Source organism: Mixophyes fleayi, chromosome 9 (genome assembly GCF_038048845.1).
Source record: "Mixophyes fleayi isolate aMixFle1 chromosome 9, aMixFle1.hap1, whole genome shotgun sequence".
Lineage (NCBI taxonomy): Eukaryota > Metazoa > Chordata > Amphibia > Anura > Limnodynastidae > Mixophyes > Mixophyes fleayi.
Window position 1 is genome coordinate 30,533,585 of NC_134410.1, and position 18,709 is coordinate 30,552,293.

General features: G+C 41.0%; 1 protein-coding gene across 2 annotated transcripts in view; it reads left to right on the top strand.

The window, feature by feature from the left end:
• CYSLTR1 (cysteinyl leukotriene receptor 1) overlaps positions 1-8,187 on the top strand; it is a 44,410-nt gene extending 36,223 nt beyond the window's left edge. For both annotated transcript variants that reach the window (XM_075187198.1, XM_075187197.1), the window contains exon 3: positions 875-8,187. In XM_075187198.1, coding sequence (XP_075043299.1) covers positions 875-1,942 — 1,068 coding nt within the window. In that variant the 3' untranslated portion in view covers positions 1,943-8,187. The remainder of the gene's footprint in view (positions 1-874) is intronic.
• The last annotated feature ends 10,522 nt before the right edge of the window (positions 8,188-18,709 follow it).

An 18,709-nucleotide genomic window follows, 5' to 3' on the forward strand; every position in this document is an offset into this window, starting at 1 on the left:
TACTCTTGTGCATAGCTACACACAGCATGCAATGAGATTGCAATTACACACTGTAGAGGGGTGATAACAGTAGAAGTATTGTATGTATTCAGCCGCTATATACAATGACATTATTAAATAATACTTCCCCCCCATAAATAATGCTTTTGAGACTTATGAGGTGTGACCAGCTTTTACACACTATATATCATTTTTTTCTATTATATTCTGTTGGAGATATTTTGCTGTTTTTAATTAATCTATTAAAGGTTAAGTTTTATATTTGAGAATCCCCGATACTTTTTGAGATCTAGTTTTGTGAAGTGATTAGTGCATCTTACTGAACCTATTTCCTTTCTCTTTCTTTCTTTTTTGACCTAACTATCAAAGGTTTTGGTGCACCCCTTACTGGAAAATAAGATCTAAATAACACATTAATGAAAGAATTCATATATGATAAGGGTATTATCACTTACAAACAATTGGTGTGACCACCTCCATTTCCCCTACCCTTATTTTTATAAAACTCATCATGGAGTATATAAGAGTCATGATAACTATATGAGAATTGCAGGGCTGCTTTAATTCCTCTTCAAAAAGCTACAGTAGCAGCAGCCATCTTTATTTGTAATGTACCAGATCAACTGTTCAATTTGTGTTCTTCCTCATCTTTCTATAAAACGCAACTTGTATTACAGAAAGTAACATAAGCTGAGTATGAAGATATATTCAAAATGCTAAATAAATTATGTAACCAATTTCCGAAACAAATGAATAATATTCCGATACTATCTAAAGTACAGTGTGACTGATTTAGACAGAGATACTCTATTGTTACAAAATATATTATAAAAAATAAATATTTTTATTAATAAAACCCACTTCTTTTTGCTAGGTTTCAACTTTGTATCTTTTGGAAGAAACCATGTTGAATACAACTCCACACATTGAGGCATCCTGGGCAGGTTGCAATATCGATGTTTTCCGCAACCAAGTTTACTCTACTGCATACTCTATGTTCACCCTGTTTGGCCTCATAGGGAACACATTTGCTTTGTTTGTTCTCTTAAAAACCTACAGTCAAAGAACAGCTTTCCACATCTACATGCTCAACCTTGCCGTCTCTGATCTAGTCTTCATCTGCACCCTTCCTTTTCGAGTGGACTATTATGTCAGGAAATCACATTGGGTGTTTGGCGATTTCTTGTGCAGAATCAGCTCCTACATCTTCTACGTCAACTTGTATATCAGCATTTTCATCTTGACAGCAATGAGCTTCACTCGCTTTCTGGCAATAGTCTTCCCAGTGAAAAACCTTAAACTGGTGTCTGTAACGAGAGCCAAATGGGTTTGTGCTGGAATATGGTTATTTGTCGCTCTAACAAGTTCACCTTTTCTAATGGGTGGTTCATACTCACAAGATAATATAACAAAGTGCTTTGAGCCTCCAATAACCCCCAAAAATGTTACAAAGCTGCTCATTCTCAACTATATCTCTCTGATCTTTGGCTTCATCGCTCCATTTATTATCATATTGGTTTGCTATAGTATGATTATAAGGACATTGCAGAAAAACTCTTTAAAGAAACAACAGGCTTCCAGGAAGAAGGCGATTCGAATGATAATTATTGTCATGACTGTGTTCTTTCTAAGTTTTCTGCCGTATCATATCCAGCGGACAATACATCTATATTCCATATCACATTCAGCAACGAGAAATCCCGACTGTACTGCCGAGTTATGGGAGCAGAAAAAGGTTGTGATAACTTTGGCCCTTGCAGCATCTAACTGCTGCTTTGATCCCATGCTTTACTTCTTCTCAGGGGAAAACTTTCGAAGGAGACTTTCTACCATTAGAAAACAGTCAGTTACAAGTATTGCCCAGAGGAAGAAATCTGGAAGCTTGCAAGAGAAATCTGAAGTGTTTGCTTCCCTGGAGAAACGGGACAGCGATGAAAGTTAGGTTTATGCATCAAAGTTGTAGTTGAGAGTCATTTCTGTACAACTAAAGGGCAGATACATATGGTTTTTGAGTGGGGGCTGAAGGTTGAACAAGCACACTGGCAAAAAGAATAGAATCATTTTTTCGATAGACTTGCACTATCAACATGCTTGTAAAAAAAAATATATTGAAGCACCTCATCCACATGCTCAAAGAACAATTTAGTGATAGAAAAGCAAAGGCGGATTCTTGGAGTAGCCTATTGAACTGACTCAACGCAGTGGCACCAGTTTATGTTAAAAATAAGTCTACTTGCACTCATATTTTAATTGGTTCATTTAGAATGTTCTGATATTAAGCTATGTTAGGATTTATTTTATGGGTACAGGCCTCAAATGATGGTACTGTGTCACTGAGTCAAAGGACAGGGTTTCTCAAATGACTTTAAAAAAACGCCATAGAGGGGCTGACTCATTAAAGCACACAAAACTAACGTAATGTGCATTTAAAAAAATAAAATTCCTATGAAACGGGTATCCGTATCTTCGTATTCAACAAGGAGCGGATGTGAAGATGTGTGTGGTGTTGAATAAGGGTGTAGGTCTGGCCTGCTCTAATAGACAGGACACTGCAGGAAATGTCCTATACATATGCGGAATATAAACTCTCAAAAGAATGCACAGGAAAAAAAAACCTTTTCAATTAGTGAAAATTAATGTTAATAATAGAGGGCCTGATTCATTAGTGATCTTATCTGCCGTTTTTTTGCTTATCTTAAGTAAATCCACTCTGTGCATGCTCAGAAAAGGGAGATAAGAAGCCAAATCCACTGCGTAAGTGAAGAATTTCTTAAGTTAAGATGAAAATGCATCTTAACTTCACTCTTATCTCCCACGTTTCTTCTTAAAAATAAGCCTCTTAACTTTTGCACAAGATAAGATCACTAATGAATCAGGCCCTGAGTCATTAATGGCAAAACATTAAGAAAATAAAAGGTTGTATTTTTTTGCTTTTTTCCGCACATGAAAAACCTTTAATAGGATGTAATTAATGTCTTCTGTGCATAAAATACATTTTTACAGTTGCTCCTGATGGCAAACATTTGTTCTAGCATACATGCTCAGCCGCCATCACTAGTAATCGGCACATAGACTAGACTTGTAGCTGGAGCAAGAAATACGGCTGAAAAACAAGTACCTTAGAGATGCCCAAAACTTGAAACGGATGCTGCTGCGTGATCTCGAACCTGTACGTTGACTACGGGCCTACGCCTCTTTCCCACCCCATTCCCTCCCTGAAACCGTAGGCTGTCGTCAGTGTCCTTTGGGCTCGAAGGTGAAAGGAACTCTGCTGCTCTCTGTGGCGTATGGTCCAGTTCTGAGTCATTGTGAGCATTATATGCGAAGAAAACGCCAGTTACGCGATTTAATGAATCAGGCCTAGAATGTCAAAGTCCTTTTCAGAGACTTGTGGGTGGGTCTTTTTGGCTGAATACTTCAAATATGAAGTTTGGCACAAGCACCTTTCTTGTTCCCATAGCAAGTTCTTATGCAAAGAACTACCGCCATTTACTGTAATGTGTTGCTTACTTAAGAGAGAATTCAAAGGATGGATTTTGCAAAACTTTTTTGAAAATAGATTATTGTTGTATATATCTATAGGTGTCCATAATAGGTCAAAAATGCTAAATAATATGCAACACTTTACATAAGCACTATGCAATGTTGTATGTTACAATCTCAGGGTAATTTAAACTCACTCCACTTTATGTGCAAGATGTTTCAAACTTTTGTTGGCGGACTAGATTAACGATTAATATGTAATGAGTAATATGTACTAATAATCTAAGATTATGCAGCAAAGATGGCTGATTATATAATAAAGAATAAATGTATTGACACAGAGCTCTGAATCAGTATATAGTTGAATGAAAACTATAACTAATTAACATATACCTTCTGATAGGCCTGGATTGAATACTATCTGAAACAATTGAAAACAGTAACATGTTATGTATAGTTCCAGAAAGGGATTATGTACAGGAAATGGCCTGATGAAGTTCAGTTAGGACTATTGATAGTATACAAGATATTTGTAGATTACATTTTTATTATCCAGACTAAAAATGTTAGATATTTAGTTTACTTTAACTGCAGTTCACTGGTGTAATTTTTAATCTGTAACATCTTTGAAGCGTCTATATATCATCATCATCACCATTTATTTATATAGCACCACTGATTCCGCGGCGCTGTACAGAGAACTCATTCACATCAGTCCCTGCCCCATTGGAGCTTACAGTTTAAATTCCCTAACATACACACAAAGACATAGAGAGAGAGACTAGGGTCAATCTTGATAGCAGCCAATTAACCTACTAGTATGTTTTTTTTGGAGCGTAGGAGAAAACCGGAGCACCCTGAGGAAACCCACGCAAACATAGGGAGAACACACAAACTCCACACAGATAAGGCCATGAAGCATTCAAGACAGGATAATGAACTGCTATTTTGGGGTAATTATGACAAATAACTTTTACAAATGATTTTCTCTGTCAATCTTGTTACACGAATTTACTGTAGAGCTCAAGAGGTCAATGTCCACATTCTATGTTTTTAAAACAGCCTAGATGGTACTTTAGAGTTCACAAAGATATTGCATCTTTCAGCGAGAACCACTGAACTGCTGAATCTTCCTCCCTTCTTATCTACTAATTTGTATTTACCACAAATCATCTTCATCTCATGAAAGATGTGTGTTGCAACTGCTAATATTTGCTTTGAAAAGCTTATTTTCTCCATTATACAAGAAACACAGAAATCATGCCTTTGCCTAAACTTAATAAAGGCATCTATTAAATATCCTTTATAAGCTACTTAGAAATCAAGGCTGATTTATTACAGGGCGAAAAATCCTTTTACCTGCGGGCGAAATTGGTTGGTTTAGCTCCACCTAATCTGCCACTGGAGTTACTGTCAACTATAACCCAGTTATTGTGAATGACAACCTCACCAGCTGTAATGATTGCTGGCTCCCGCTGGCAATTGTCTCTCACATGGTTATGTATTATAAGGGTTATCTAGTGAATCTGTTAATGGCATTACTAGTCAGAAGTATTAATAAATGCTTTATTCTTGGATTAGCAATAAATCAGTTTTTAATGAGGTATTATAATATTTGAATAACTTTTTTAAAAAAAAAATGCATTTATAAAATGTTGTAAAAGTTGTGTTCTTTAATGGGAATGTAGTTGGAATGTCGACATTCAAAATGTTGACACCATAATGTTGACAAGTCATAATGTCTACATGTTCATAATATCTACACAGTTCAAATGTCAACATACATAATGTGTAAAAATTCAAAATGTCAGCATTTAAAATGTGTACAGGGTTTTAATTTCAGCATTCAAAATGTCAGCATAAATAAACTGATGTAAACAATACAAAAGACAACATATGTAAATAAATAACAGCAATAAATGTACAAAAAAATGGTGTACCCCCACACCCTCCCTACAAGAGCTTAACCAACCCTAGTGCTGTGGGCTTAACTTGTGGTTCCTCAAGTGCCAGCATGCCCTGGCAGCCATGGGTATGCTGGTGCTTGTAGTGCTACAAATGCTAGCATGCCAAAACACTTATGGCAGCTTGAGCATGATGGGACCTGTAGTGCACCAGGGACAAAATGGATTTATACATTTAATCAACTAATTTTACCCCACACCCTCCATGGCAGGAGTGTGGGAAGAGTCCTAGTGTTATCAGCACTATTGTGCTATAGTGCTATTGTGGACCCAACCTCCCTAGGGACTACAGCTCCGTGCTGATTAGCCTGGGGCTGGTTGACATTATGGCAGGGGGAACTCCATAGTTTGGGTTTCCCTGCTATAGTGCCACCAGCAAAGCTGGCGAAGCCTAGTCCTGGTAATAGTGAAATTGGCGGACCCCACGCTGTTTGACCCCTACCCTTCTGCTATGACCAGCCTAGGCTGGCAGCACTAGCATTGGTTAATCTGTTTGGGGAGAAGGGGGGGCAAGCTGTTTTTGTTTGCATTCATTGACTTCTTTTGTTTTTATTACATATATTATCATTTTTATTGATTACACCTGTTTATTTATATCGACATTTTGAATGTCAACGTTACAACCCTGTATGCATTATAAACGTTGACATTTTGAATGTTTGCACATGTATGTTGACATTTTAACTGTGTAGACATTTTAAATATGTAGACATTATGACTGTCGACATTTCATATCCAATCCTTTTAATGTAAATTAAAAATATTAGCATTATATATAGTTTGTATAGTATACAGTATATATAATGTTGTTTGTGTTTGTTTGTGTGGAGTTTTTCTATTTTTATTTTTTTTTAAATGCTTTAGTGCATTTTTTATTAGCTTTTTTCTTTGCAAGTTGAGTCACGTATGAGCACAATGATGGCAACTGGCAAAATATGTGGTAATAACTTTTATCGCTCCAGTTCAGACTGCTGAGTAACGCTCATCTGTGCCAACTAATATTTTCAACTAAATTTAGTTGAAAGGTAGTTTTTTATTGCCACAAAAAGGGGTGATAAAATAATGTCAATATTGGCCTCAGCGAGGCAGATAATGATAAATAGTTATATGAGTTTTTGAAACAAAGAAAGCACACTCTGTTTCTCTACGCCGAAAATACTTGTGGCTTGTGTTTCAAAATTATATTTATTACAAGTTATGCTGGTCACAATGTTACCAGGGCAAATATCAGCAAATGGGGCTGATAGTGCAGTGTGTGACTACTAAGCTTTTGGCAAATCCAAACATGATCCAATGGAAAGCAGTTATTAAAATTGGCAGATGATCACTTAACGGACTATCTGCTTAGAAGTACCCCATCCTATCTGGATACACGGCATGAGTGCTGAATGTATAGATCTGTCCAACTTGGATACCCAATGTCATACTTGCCTACTCTCCCGGAATTCCGGGGAGGCTCCTGAATTTTGGAGCTACCGGAAGAGTAGGCAAAGGTCCCGCAGTCACCAAAATTCACGGCATTAAATGCATGGGGCTGGGCTTAATCGTGTCCCCCGCAGGGCTTAATGAGACGATTGTTCTGGTCTTGGACAAAGCAACATACTCAGCCTGTTTGTTTAAGAAAATTTGTTAAAGTGATTTTGGCAACGTGTCATTGCAATTTTATAGCTTATTGCCAGAATGACCATCAGCCCATCCAGGCTGTCTCACATGTGGACTAACTTAAATTAATGCACATGCATTTTTCTTTTTCTTATACATTAATGCATGCTCTAGGAGTAATTTATTGTGGGCAACGCCAAAGCTAAGTATGTCTAATTATAATGTATAAGATTCTCCATTTGACAGCAAAGATTGTGACTTTTAAGCAACAATCACAAATAGGCTTTATAATGGGCAGTCTCTTATAACAGGGCCACGATAAAATTTATTAAACTAATTATTCAAAATCACTCCATACTTTTTTTCATTATTTAAAAACATTTATTTTGTTTCCACAATGTTTTTATAAGTTTCTTAAGCGAAATATAAAAATATAGAAATTATATTGTGAAAAAGAAGTTAGAAACGTGAGTTAAAAATTGTGTAAATTATTCAATGAAAAAGATTCTGTTCATATATAGTGTATGGCAAATGTCAATTCCTATTGCATAGGCCGCTTGGTAGGTCTATTTTAAATCCAGGCCATATAACAGCCCTCGTGTATGTATATATATATATATATATATATATATATATATATATATATATATATATATACGATCCCCACTAGTGATTATCTTAAAGCCCTTATATGATTGGCTATAGCATAGCTCGCCCAGTATGATACATACAGGCATTGCAGTTATTCTAAGAGGAACCTTTATTCCAGAGAGGTATTTATATGAACATATATGTACAGTCTAGTTTCCATTGCATTCCTTATTCACGTGAATGCGTGAGAGGTCTGGTAAGGCTCATTTATGAAAGCAATGCACATTTTGTATTTCATATATTAATTTGTAACAATGGACATAGCAGGATTTATTAAACTTAACTTATTTACAATAATGTAGCTCTATTCTTTAAAAAATAAATATGCTGAAGGTATTCTAGATTTTTAGAGGTCAGTGTATTGTGGCTGTTGAATAGAAAACAAATTGTATTATCGTCCAAGTAAACATGTTTTGCTTTATATACTATTTTAATTTATTGTAAATGAAATATTTACTTTATATGTCAAAAATAAAATACTATATAGCTGGCAAAATTTGGTGTCTGTGCATTTTTCAGTCTGAGTGTGTTTTTTAAAAGTGAAGTCTCTGAGTAGGATTACCTAAATGTTCCTGGGGTCCTTTCTGTACTACTTGACCAGCTAACTAAATTCTGGAAATGTAATAAGCTCTAACACTACTGATAACATCCATAAGAACAATGACTCAGGTGCCTGTAACTCTTGTTTGCATTTACAAAGGGGAAATGGTCAGAGAATATCACAATGAAGTAGAGAAGTACAAATGTTTTTAGTTTCTAGAGTTACTCAAAATAGTTCTTTGTTTTATGGAGCAATGTTTTTGTTTCCGGCAGCCATCAGCTATAGCTCAGCTGCTGTATGCAAACAACCAGATTTGGTTAAACTCCAGTGGCTGCAGTGGGGGTGTATATGGTGAAGTGCCGTACCGCCACTCCTCCTACTGTCATCATTGTAAAACTATCAAATTCCATTCGCTTATATTGACTTGGCTCAGCTTTTTAAACGAGGCACCAAAAAGGCTCATCTTTGTATACTAGCCACCAGAGAAGATCCAGCTTTGTTCTCATACCCATCATCATCAGCTATTTATATAGCGCCACTAATTCTGTCTAAATTTCCTAACAAACACACACACCAAGAGAGACTAAGGTCAATTTGATAGCAGTCAATTAAGCTAGTAGTATGTTTTTGGAGCGTGGGAGAAAACCGGAGCACATACAAACTCTGCACAGATAAGGCCATCGTTGGGAATCAAACTCAAGACCCCAGTGCTGTGAGGCAGAAGTGCTAACCACTAAGCCACCATGCACTTTATCCCTAACATGTGCTTGCTGGTAAGGATAAAGTGTATGAATGTGTGATAACTGCTGAACATAATGTGGCTGAGGCAGAGTGAGACTGCAACAGTTTGCACAGTGTAAATTGCATGTAATTGTTCAGCACACATGAAGAGAACGCACGCATATGCACCATCTGACACTTTTGACTCCTTATGACTGTAGAGGTTGAAGAGTGAGGGAAGGGGCAGTCTAACATAGCCAAGTACAGTAAGGGCATGTACATACAAAGGCAGCTGCAACAGACCTGCGCAGAGATGCCTGCCGGGAGCTGTGTCTTTTGCACCGGCAAGAGGGCAGGTGTAAACACACGCTGATGCAAAAGACACAGCTCCCGGCAGGCATCTCTGCGGGTGAGGAGCCATGGACCAAAAGCGATGCCATTGAAAACGGGATAGGGAGTCAGTCACGATTCTCTACGTCCGGGACATGCATAGCCCGAAACAAGATATCAAACTCTAAGCAACTAAGCACCAATCTGCGCAACAGGTTAACTGCAGGTAGCGAAGATGAACTTTGTTGATTAATGGCCTGAACCACCCCAAGATTGTCGCACCAGAACAGTATGTTCCGACCTGACAAGTGACTGGACCATAACTCTAGGGACAAAACTATGCGAAACAATTCTAGTGCTAGTAGGTTCTTTACTAGACCGTTTTGCTGCCACTCCATAGGCCAAGGAGCAACGCACCATTCACCTTGAAAAAAGTCTCCGAAGCCATGAGCACCAGAAGCATCCGTGTGAAGCTCTAAGTCTGATATTGTACGGTCCGGCCATATACGCATGCCTTTGAAATCCAGCAGAAATGACGCCCAAATCCGCAGGTCGCCTCATATTTCAGCCTTTAGCCGAAGCCGCACATGCGGCCTCGTTAGCCCAGCTGTGGCTAATTGCAATTTCCTGCAGAAAAACCTTCCCAGAGGAATGAGTCTGCACGCAAAATTCAATAATCCAAGCAATGACTGTATCTGCTGTAAGGAACTAGTATCCAAGCTAAGAACCTCTGCAATAAAAGACCCCAGCTTATCGATCTTTTCCCTGGGTAGTCAACAACATCCTATGGTGGTGTTTATCCCTATACCTAAGAAAGACAGGCATATAACAGGACCCTCAGTTTTGTCATGAGCTACTGGAACTCCCATAACGGCAAAAAAAGATTTTTCCGCAAACAAAACCTCCAAGCACACCGGAGATGAAGCTGGGCCTATGTACAAAAATTATCCAAATAATGCTCTAAACCAACGTGGCCCATTCCTGCTTGTATACACCAATGCAGGAAGGAGCTAAAGCACTCAACGTACGCACAAGATACGATAGGAAGACAGCAATCAATATAATAGCCATCTTGTAATTTAAAACCCATGAATCTAAAAGATTCCAGATGGAGGGGGAGAAGCCTAAAGGTGGCTTCTATGTCCAGCTTAGCTAAAAATGCACCTTTTCCATATGATCTAACTAGGTCCAGTGCCTCCTCAAAAGACTTATAATTAACTGAACTGTGTCTCACATCAGTGGCATTGTTCACTGAAAAGCCCGGTGGGTGAAACAGGTGCTGAATTAAGCGGTATTTACCTGCCGTTTTCTTGGTACTACCCTTACAGGGGATAATATTAGGTTTGAAAATGGGGAAAGCTCAGAAGGACCAATCATGCGTCCCAAGGCAAACTCTTCATTCACCTTGCAAGACAGAACTTCCGGAAACAAAGAGGCAGATTTTAAATTACGACCATCACCGGACTGCACCAGGCCGGAAATGGGAAGCTTAAAACCGTGGGTAAAGCCCTCATAAAGGAAATTGGTGTATCTAGGCAGAAACCAAACCATTTGTATAAAGAAGATATCTTAATTGGATGAAGCTCCTGACATACCACGACCTCTCCCCGTACCTGCTGTATTCCTGGAGCAATCGCATGCGGGGTGTGAATCTCAACAGATTGCACAGATATGTCTGTATCTGCATAAATCCCCCTGCCACAAGTGGAGCTATTGAAAGCAAAGCAACTTCCTACGGGGGACTTTACACCCCTCAGCTCCTGGAAACCTTTTGTTTCCTAATTGAGTACCACCAGAAGGACGCATAAGTTTCGTCCAGGTTTCTACATCCCTACATTCCAGAGGAATGCGCTCCAAACTACTGGCTTTCTCCCTAAAACGCTCAATATATGCTTGCCAGACATTAGCCCCATCGTTAATCACCTTTTCTGTTATCAGATGACGATAACGCCACACGTCAACCAGAACTTCAGGTCTAGTTTCCAAATAACATGCTGCAAAAACACTGTATCCTAACGACCAGTTATAAAAGTGTGATATGCATCCTCACCTATACCCCCTTTACTGCAAGCTGCAGTCAAGTCTTTTTTGGATTGTTTCGTCAAGGAAAACATATCCACATATACTCTTTTTTTAATCCTATCTTTTATGCAGGGTCTCACTCCTGTTAAAAGGGCCGCATTATCACAGAGTACCATGGGGCCACCTATCGCCGCACGAGGAGCTGTTACTGCAGGCGCCACTTTACCGGGCTGAACTGAATGATCTTTCAGTAACTTTAGGAGCTTGTGAGAACCTTATTCGTCGTCAGACGAATTATCATCAGTAGATGACATTGGTGTGTGAGAGTGTTGTGCAGATAAAGAACTGTTCTCACCAACTGTGTAAACCGGGATCCCATGTCCTTGCTGTGAGGTGCTGTCTTGAGGCACATTATCTTTTGTAATATTTACTTGTACCGTTTCTTCTCCTCTGGCCGTCGTTGTAGACTGTGATAATGAAACAATTTCTCTAGCCGCAGCCGTTTCTCCTCCTTGTTGTACCTGCATTACTGGACTAGAAGATGTATTAGGTAGAGGCAAAACATCTGACATACAAACACCAACTTGCTCCGAACCACTGAGAGAGGAAGGAGCAACGCCATCTATGTTCGGATTAAGGCGAAAGACAGGAGCTGGTGGATGAGTCAGTGTGTCGCCTGCAAAAGAGGGATTAGGCATCTGGCTGAGATCTTGAGGAGGAAAGGGGCCTTGTAGGCATGAGGAAGAGGCAGAAAAAACATGGGGCAGGCCTCTTCCCAGCGGGGGATAGGGAGCCGCCCACTGCGGCAAAACACTGTGTTCCCCTTGTGCTATCGGAGGAGGGTAAGGAAGGGACCATGCTGCTGGGGAATTAATAGGAGAAAAGAAGGACTGTTGACCATGATGTGTGAAGTCAGGGTATGGGTTACGTACAAAGGAACCTGTGCTAAAAGTAGGCAAGACGGCGTACATGTAGACGGAGCACCCAGAGCTGCAGAGAGGCCAGAAGTGGCCCCTGAATCTTGTCCACCCTTTGGGGCATCAGAGGGGGCAATCTAGCAGAGGCGTGCCTCCTCACAACTGCAGGAATATTAACTCTATTGATCTTCAACAGTTTTCCACCTCTCTCCAACACCTTCTCTCCCCAATTTCTTCATTCTCCTCCCCTGATCGGACAGTACCCCATTTTCACCAAACCCTTGCAACTGCCCTTGATTAAGTGGCTTCAGCGACACTACATACTCCGCGTAAATCTTGTACCTCTAATGATTTCATCACATATACTGGTATCTACCACTCCTATAGAAATGCTCTGGACACTGCAAAACAAACATACTTCCAATCTCTCATCTATGCTCAGGCTACTAACCCCAAACGCCTTTTTAAAACACATTTTAATCTCTTCTGAATCCTCCAGCCCCAAATCCTCCGATTACCATCAGTGCCCAGGATCTTGCTTCCTATTTTAAGGACAAAATAGGTAAGATCGGACTTTAAATGGTATCATTGACCCTTGACAAGCAAACAGATCAATTCCTTTGTAGCACCCTCTGACACACTCTCTTCATTTGATCCCACAAACGAAGAGGTAGTTTCTACTCTCTTCTCATCTTCCTACTCTACCTCCTGTCCTCTTGATCCCATTCCCTGACAAATTAGTAGGTCCCTGTCTCCTGTGCTCATTCCCACTCTAACTAAAATCTGTAATCTCTCTTTCTACTGGTATTTTTCCATCACTATTCAAGCATGCAGTGATTACTCCCATTTTAAAAAAAACAACATTCTAATCCAAACTCTCGCAAATTACCGCCCCATCTCTCAGCTCCCATGCCCCTCCAAACTTCTTAAGATAATTGCCTACACTCGCCTCACACACTTTCTTACAGCAAACAGCCTATTGGATCCTCTTCAGTCAGACTCTCAACACTCTCAACACTCCATAGAGACTGTGATTTGATCACAGCAAAAAGTAAAAACCATTACTCTCTTCAAATTTTCCTGGATCTCTCTGCTGCATTTCACACTATTGACCACTCTCTGCTCATAAAAATGCTACAATCCCTAGGTCTTGAGGGCACTGTCCTATCCTGGTTCTCCTCCTACCTATCTAATCGCTCTTTCAGTGTTAGTTTCTCAGGATCCACCTCTGCTCCGCTTCCTTTATCAGTTGGAGTACCACAAGGCTCAGTCTTAGGTCCTCTGCTATTCTCTATCTGCACCACTTCTCTTGGAAAAATAATAACTTCCTTTGCCTAGGTGTAATCCTTGACTCACAACTATCATTTATTCCCCACATTAACTCTATATCTAAATCATGTTACATACATCTAAAGAACATTTCCAGAATATGCACATATCTCACACAAGACACCGCAAAAACCTTAATTCATGCACTCATTATCTTCCGCATCGACTATTACAATTCCCTCCTCACTTCCCTCCTTACTGGTCTTCCCTACAATCTACTTTGCACGCAGCGGCTAGATTGATTTTCCTTGCAAACCGTTCTTCCTCTGCTGAGCCGCTCTGTCAGTCTTTACATTGGTTGCCTGCATTTCAACAAATACAATATAAAATTCTTCTACTAACGTACAAGGCCGTCAACAAAATTGCATCAACATACATTTCCTCACTTCTCTCAAAATATCTCCCAACTCGACACCTCCATTCTGCACAAGATCTGCGTCTCTCTTCCACTCTCATCATATCCTCGCACTCTCGGTTACAGGACTTTTTTCGAGCTGCACCCACTTTGTGGAATTTCCTCCCTCACACAGTAAGACTTTCCTCTAGTCTTCAAACCTTCAAGCATTCTCTGAAAACCCACCTCTTTAGGCAAGGTTATGATATTCCTCAATCACCATCTTAATCTCCTTAGGTTACCCTATTACCACCCTCTACACAGCTAACACAAGACAAAAACCCTCTGACCAACATTGCTACACACACAGCCCACTCAATACTTTTACCTTTGCATTCTAGCTGGTCCAGTGTGCAATATGATGTAGCACATGCCCTTGTGTTTTAAACTCCCATTGTCCTATAGTTTGTAAGCTTGCGAGTAGGGTTCTCTTACCTCTCTGTCTGTATGTATTGCCCAGTATTGTTTTATTAATGTTTGTTCCCAATTGTAAAGTGCTATGGAATTTGCTGACGCTATATAAATAAGTGTTGATAATGATGATGATGATGTTGATGTTGCCAACCTTTTATTATTGTTTTTTATATATGACAATATATATTGTTTTACATTTTTTTTAGAAAATATATTGCCATGGCATCTGACCAAAATGTGTAGCTCATTAAGGACTTCATTGAAGCCTTCGGATTCCATCTCTGCTTGTGGAAAACTAAATTAAGATGGCCTAGTGTGCCAACCATTTTACAGCGCACAAACTATTTTGATCTTCTTGGAACAATGCTTGCATGTAAAATGGGTAGTACTAGCATATCAATGCACATAGAGATGGAATGGTTGGTGTATGACATCATTTGTAGGGCAGCCAGGTAGGATCTGGCACCAGATACTGTTTTAACAACATCCAACCACACACAGGAGCAAGGACATTTCAGACAGGCACCATCATCTACATTTTGGCCACTCCACATGCAACATCCCATCATGGGAGGACAGTCAGTTACCCCGATACCATATATGACTTCCACACTTATGGGCACAAGTATGAGACAGTATACAGGGAGTCCATCCCCAATTGAAAGTAGTGAAATTTTGCACTATGAACAGCTGTGAACCCCTCAATTGTTTTAATTGTGTTGCACATTTTTTATATAATCTGTATATTTCTATTTTAATAAAATACAATTTTTTTACAAATACAAAATATTTATTTAACCAATCTTCATATACTGTCCACGCAGAACTTGAACTATAGCATCACAGGTCTCAGGTATGATCAAACCCAGAGATAGAGGTGAAATTGCTGTGCTGTATTTGAGATCAGCCAGTGTCCTTCCCGTGGCCAAAAATCTCAGGGTCGCAACCAGTCTCTGCTCTGCAGATATGGGTCTCCTTAGACGAGTATCCTCCTTCTGGATGAGGGGAGTGACAAGTTTGAGTAGTTCCTGAAATGTGGGTTCATTCATCCTCAGGAAATTCTTGAAGTCATCTTCGTTGTTGTCCTGTATCTCCTGCAGTAGGGGCATATGAGAAAATAAGCCTCTCCTCTGGAACCACGCTTTGGTCCAATAAGACCGATTCATTCTCCTTCTTTCCCTCTGGGTCTGTGCTTGCAGTCTTCTTGCTATAGCACATAGCAATAGACCACGAGCCTGCTGTAGTTCAACAGTATTCCTTATATAAAAAAAATCTTTAATGTGCAATAGCTATGGCTTGTTAGTCAAAGTTGCCTTTGTAGCAGAAGTTGCACTAAACTATCGCAACCAATTAGACACTAACTTGCACTAGAGAAATAAAACCTAATTGCTGATCGGTTGTTGTGGTTTTGTCACTCACCGGACTGTGAGTGCTTCTTCCCGGACATTTAGGAACCGTAGCCGTCCTCCATCCTGAGGGACTGCGCATGCGCAGCCCTTTCTAATCCTTCAGTGTATGTCCCTTTAACTTAATTGGCAGATCAGGCAACACTCCCTATATTAAGCACCTGTGGTCAACACCACGTTGCCTGATCTTGGAGTCTCATTCCCCATGAGTCTCTGAAGGTGTTCCTGTGTTTCCTCGTGTATTCAGCGCTGCTGATTCCTGTGGTTTCCAAACCACTTCTACCTCTGTGGTTTCCAAACCACTTCTACTACTGTGGTTCCCATACCACTTCTACCATCCTGTGTATCATCGTGACTGTTAGCTGATTCCTATCCGCTGCCTCCGTGCACTACAGTCTTCAAAGCCACTTCAACTCTGCCTTATATAATTGTGACTGTTAGCTGATTCCTATCCGCTGCCTCCGTGCACTACAGTCTTCTATCCACATCCACTCATCTGTGCATCATCGTGACTGTTAGCTGATTCCTATCCGCTGCCTCCGTGCACTACAGTCTTCTATCCACATCCACTCACCTGTGCATCATCGTGACTGTTAGCTGATTCCTATCCGCTGCCTCCGTGCACTACAGTCTTCAACCTGCAACTCATCTGTGTTTCATCGCGACTGTTAGCTGATTCCTATCCGCTGCCTCCGTGCACTACAGTCTTCAACCTGCAACTCATCTGTGTTTCATCGTGACTGTTTGGCTGATTCCTATCCGCTGCCTCTGTGCGCTTCAGTCTTCAGCTCATCTCATCTCTCCTGTGTTTCCTCGAGACTGCTGCTACTATTGCTATCCGCTACTCTCCGTGATCAACAGTTCCAGGTCAACTCTGCTCTCCCGTGTTCCATCACTATTGCACCTGCTGGTTGCTATTGGCTACCTCCGTGTGTCCGCAGAGTCCTGCTGCTGCTGTCAGCTCTACTCGTCCATCTACTGCTGATCCGCTATCCACGCCTTCCTGTGTTCCCGCTGGTCTCTACCCGCCTGTCAGCATTGGATCCGTGTCTCATCATTTACCCCTCTGCTAGACCATCACCATTCTCCTGGGTCCTCCAAGAGTCCAGTTCCACGCTCTACCGATTCCTGTGGATTCGTGTCCCTGTTGGTCTACTTACCTGTGCGCTGCACCTACTAGACCTCCGCTTCATCTATCCAGGGACTTCTCATCCTGCCGGCCTCCTGCCGCTCAGGTATCTCTGCACTCCTGTCTGACTGCCTGCTTCTGAACCACGGTATGCATACTTCTCATTGACTGTGCTGGTGTATTGCATATCTTGCTGGACTGTGTTGGTTCTCCTCTGGAGTTTACTATCCGCTGAGTCTATTGCCATCATTGACTGTGTTATCTTGTGCCGGATTACTTCAAGAGACTTTCTATATTTGCAGTGCTGTTCAGTCATTTATATATATATTGTGCATATTACTGTGGATCGTGTTTAAGGTGCCCGTCTATATCCTGTGTTGCAGTCTCTCCCCGTGCACCTCCTCACATATATATTCAGTGATACAACTTGCTAGAGGCAGACCACTGATCCCTGTTTCCTGTATCACCTGTTCCAGTATCCTCTCACATAGCAGTGGTACAACTTGCTATCGCAGACCACTGACTCCCCGGATATCTCCACTTGGATTCCATTCCTTCACACAGACAGCGGTACAACTTGCTATCCGCAGACCGCTGACTCTCATCACCTCCTCGTTTCTGTTGGACATTCCTCCTCACTATAGCAGTGGTACAACTTGCTACCGCAGACCACTGACTACCTTCACGTGTCCTTGTCCATACAGTTCCTCGTGTATTATTACCTCCTTATTACCAGTGCTGCTAGTCATAGACTTTCCTGAGCATCTCATCATCTACTATTTCCTGTTCCGTGATCACCCTGCTACCAGAGTACCATATTACCACCTACATTGCTCTGGTAAGCCTATCACCTGGTGATCCCTGGGTAAAGACTCCTAGTGCCCGTGACAGTAAGATCAGGCCATGACAGACCCAGATACGGAACCTACCGCCAAAGAGATGCTGCAGCATCTGGTCAGCCGTGTGGAGCAACAGGATGCCAGCCAACAGCTGTTACTTCAATGTTACCAATCGTTAACCTCCCAAGGAACATCTGGACAGACTGTGACAGCTAATATTGAAGCTCCTGTGCTTTCCTCAGTTTCCCCAGTGCCATCCCAGGTGTCTACAGCTTCCACGCTTCACCTGCCTACTCCGTCAAAGTACGATGGAGACCCCAAAACTTGTAGGGGTTTCCTTAACCAATGTTCAGTCCATTTTGAGCTCCAACCTCAAAATTTTTCTACCCATCGTTCCAGAGTGGCCTATCTTATCTCTTTGTTTTCTGGACAAGCCCTGGCTTGGGCCTCCCCTCTGTGGGAAAGAAACGATCCAATACTACAAGATAGTGCCAAATTCATTTCTACATTCCGAAGTGTGTTCGATGAACCAGGTCGTGTGACCTCCGCTGCTTCCAGCATCCTCCGTTTGCGACAAGGATCTCATACAGTAGGCCAGTACGTCATTCAATTTAGGATCTTAGCCTCTGAACTTCAGTGGAACACTGAAGCACTAGTTGCCGCCTTCTGGCAGGGGCTCTCCGATAAAATTAAAGATGCACTGACTACCCAAGAGCTCCCTTCGTCACTAGAAGATTTGATCTCTCTTTGCCATCGTGTAGATATGAGATTTCGTGAAAGAGAAGCTGAGAAAACAACTTCTGTTAAAGCACCTCTTCGTTCAACCCCTCAATTTCGTCCAGTTTCGCCCTCTGTGATTCCCATGGAGATAGGACGTTCCAAATTATCTTCAGAAGAGAGGAAACGAAGAGTAAAGAATAGACTCTGTATCTATTGTGCTGATTCCACACATATGCTCAGCTCTTGCC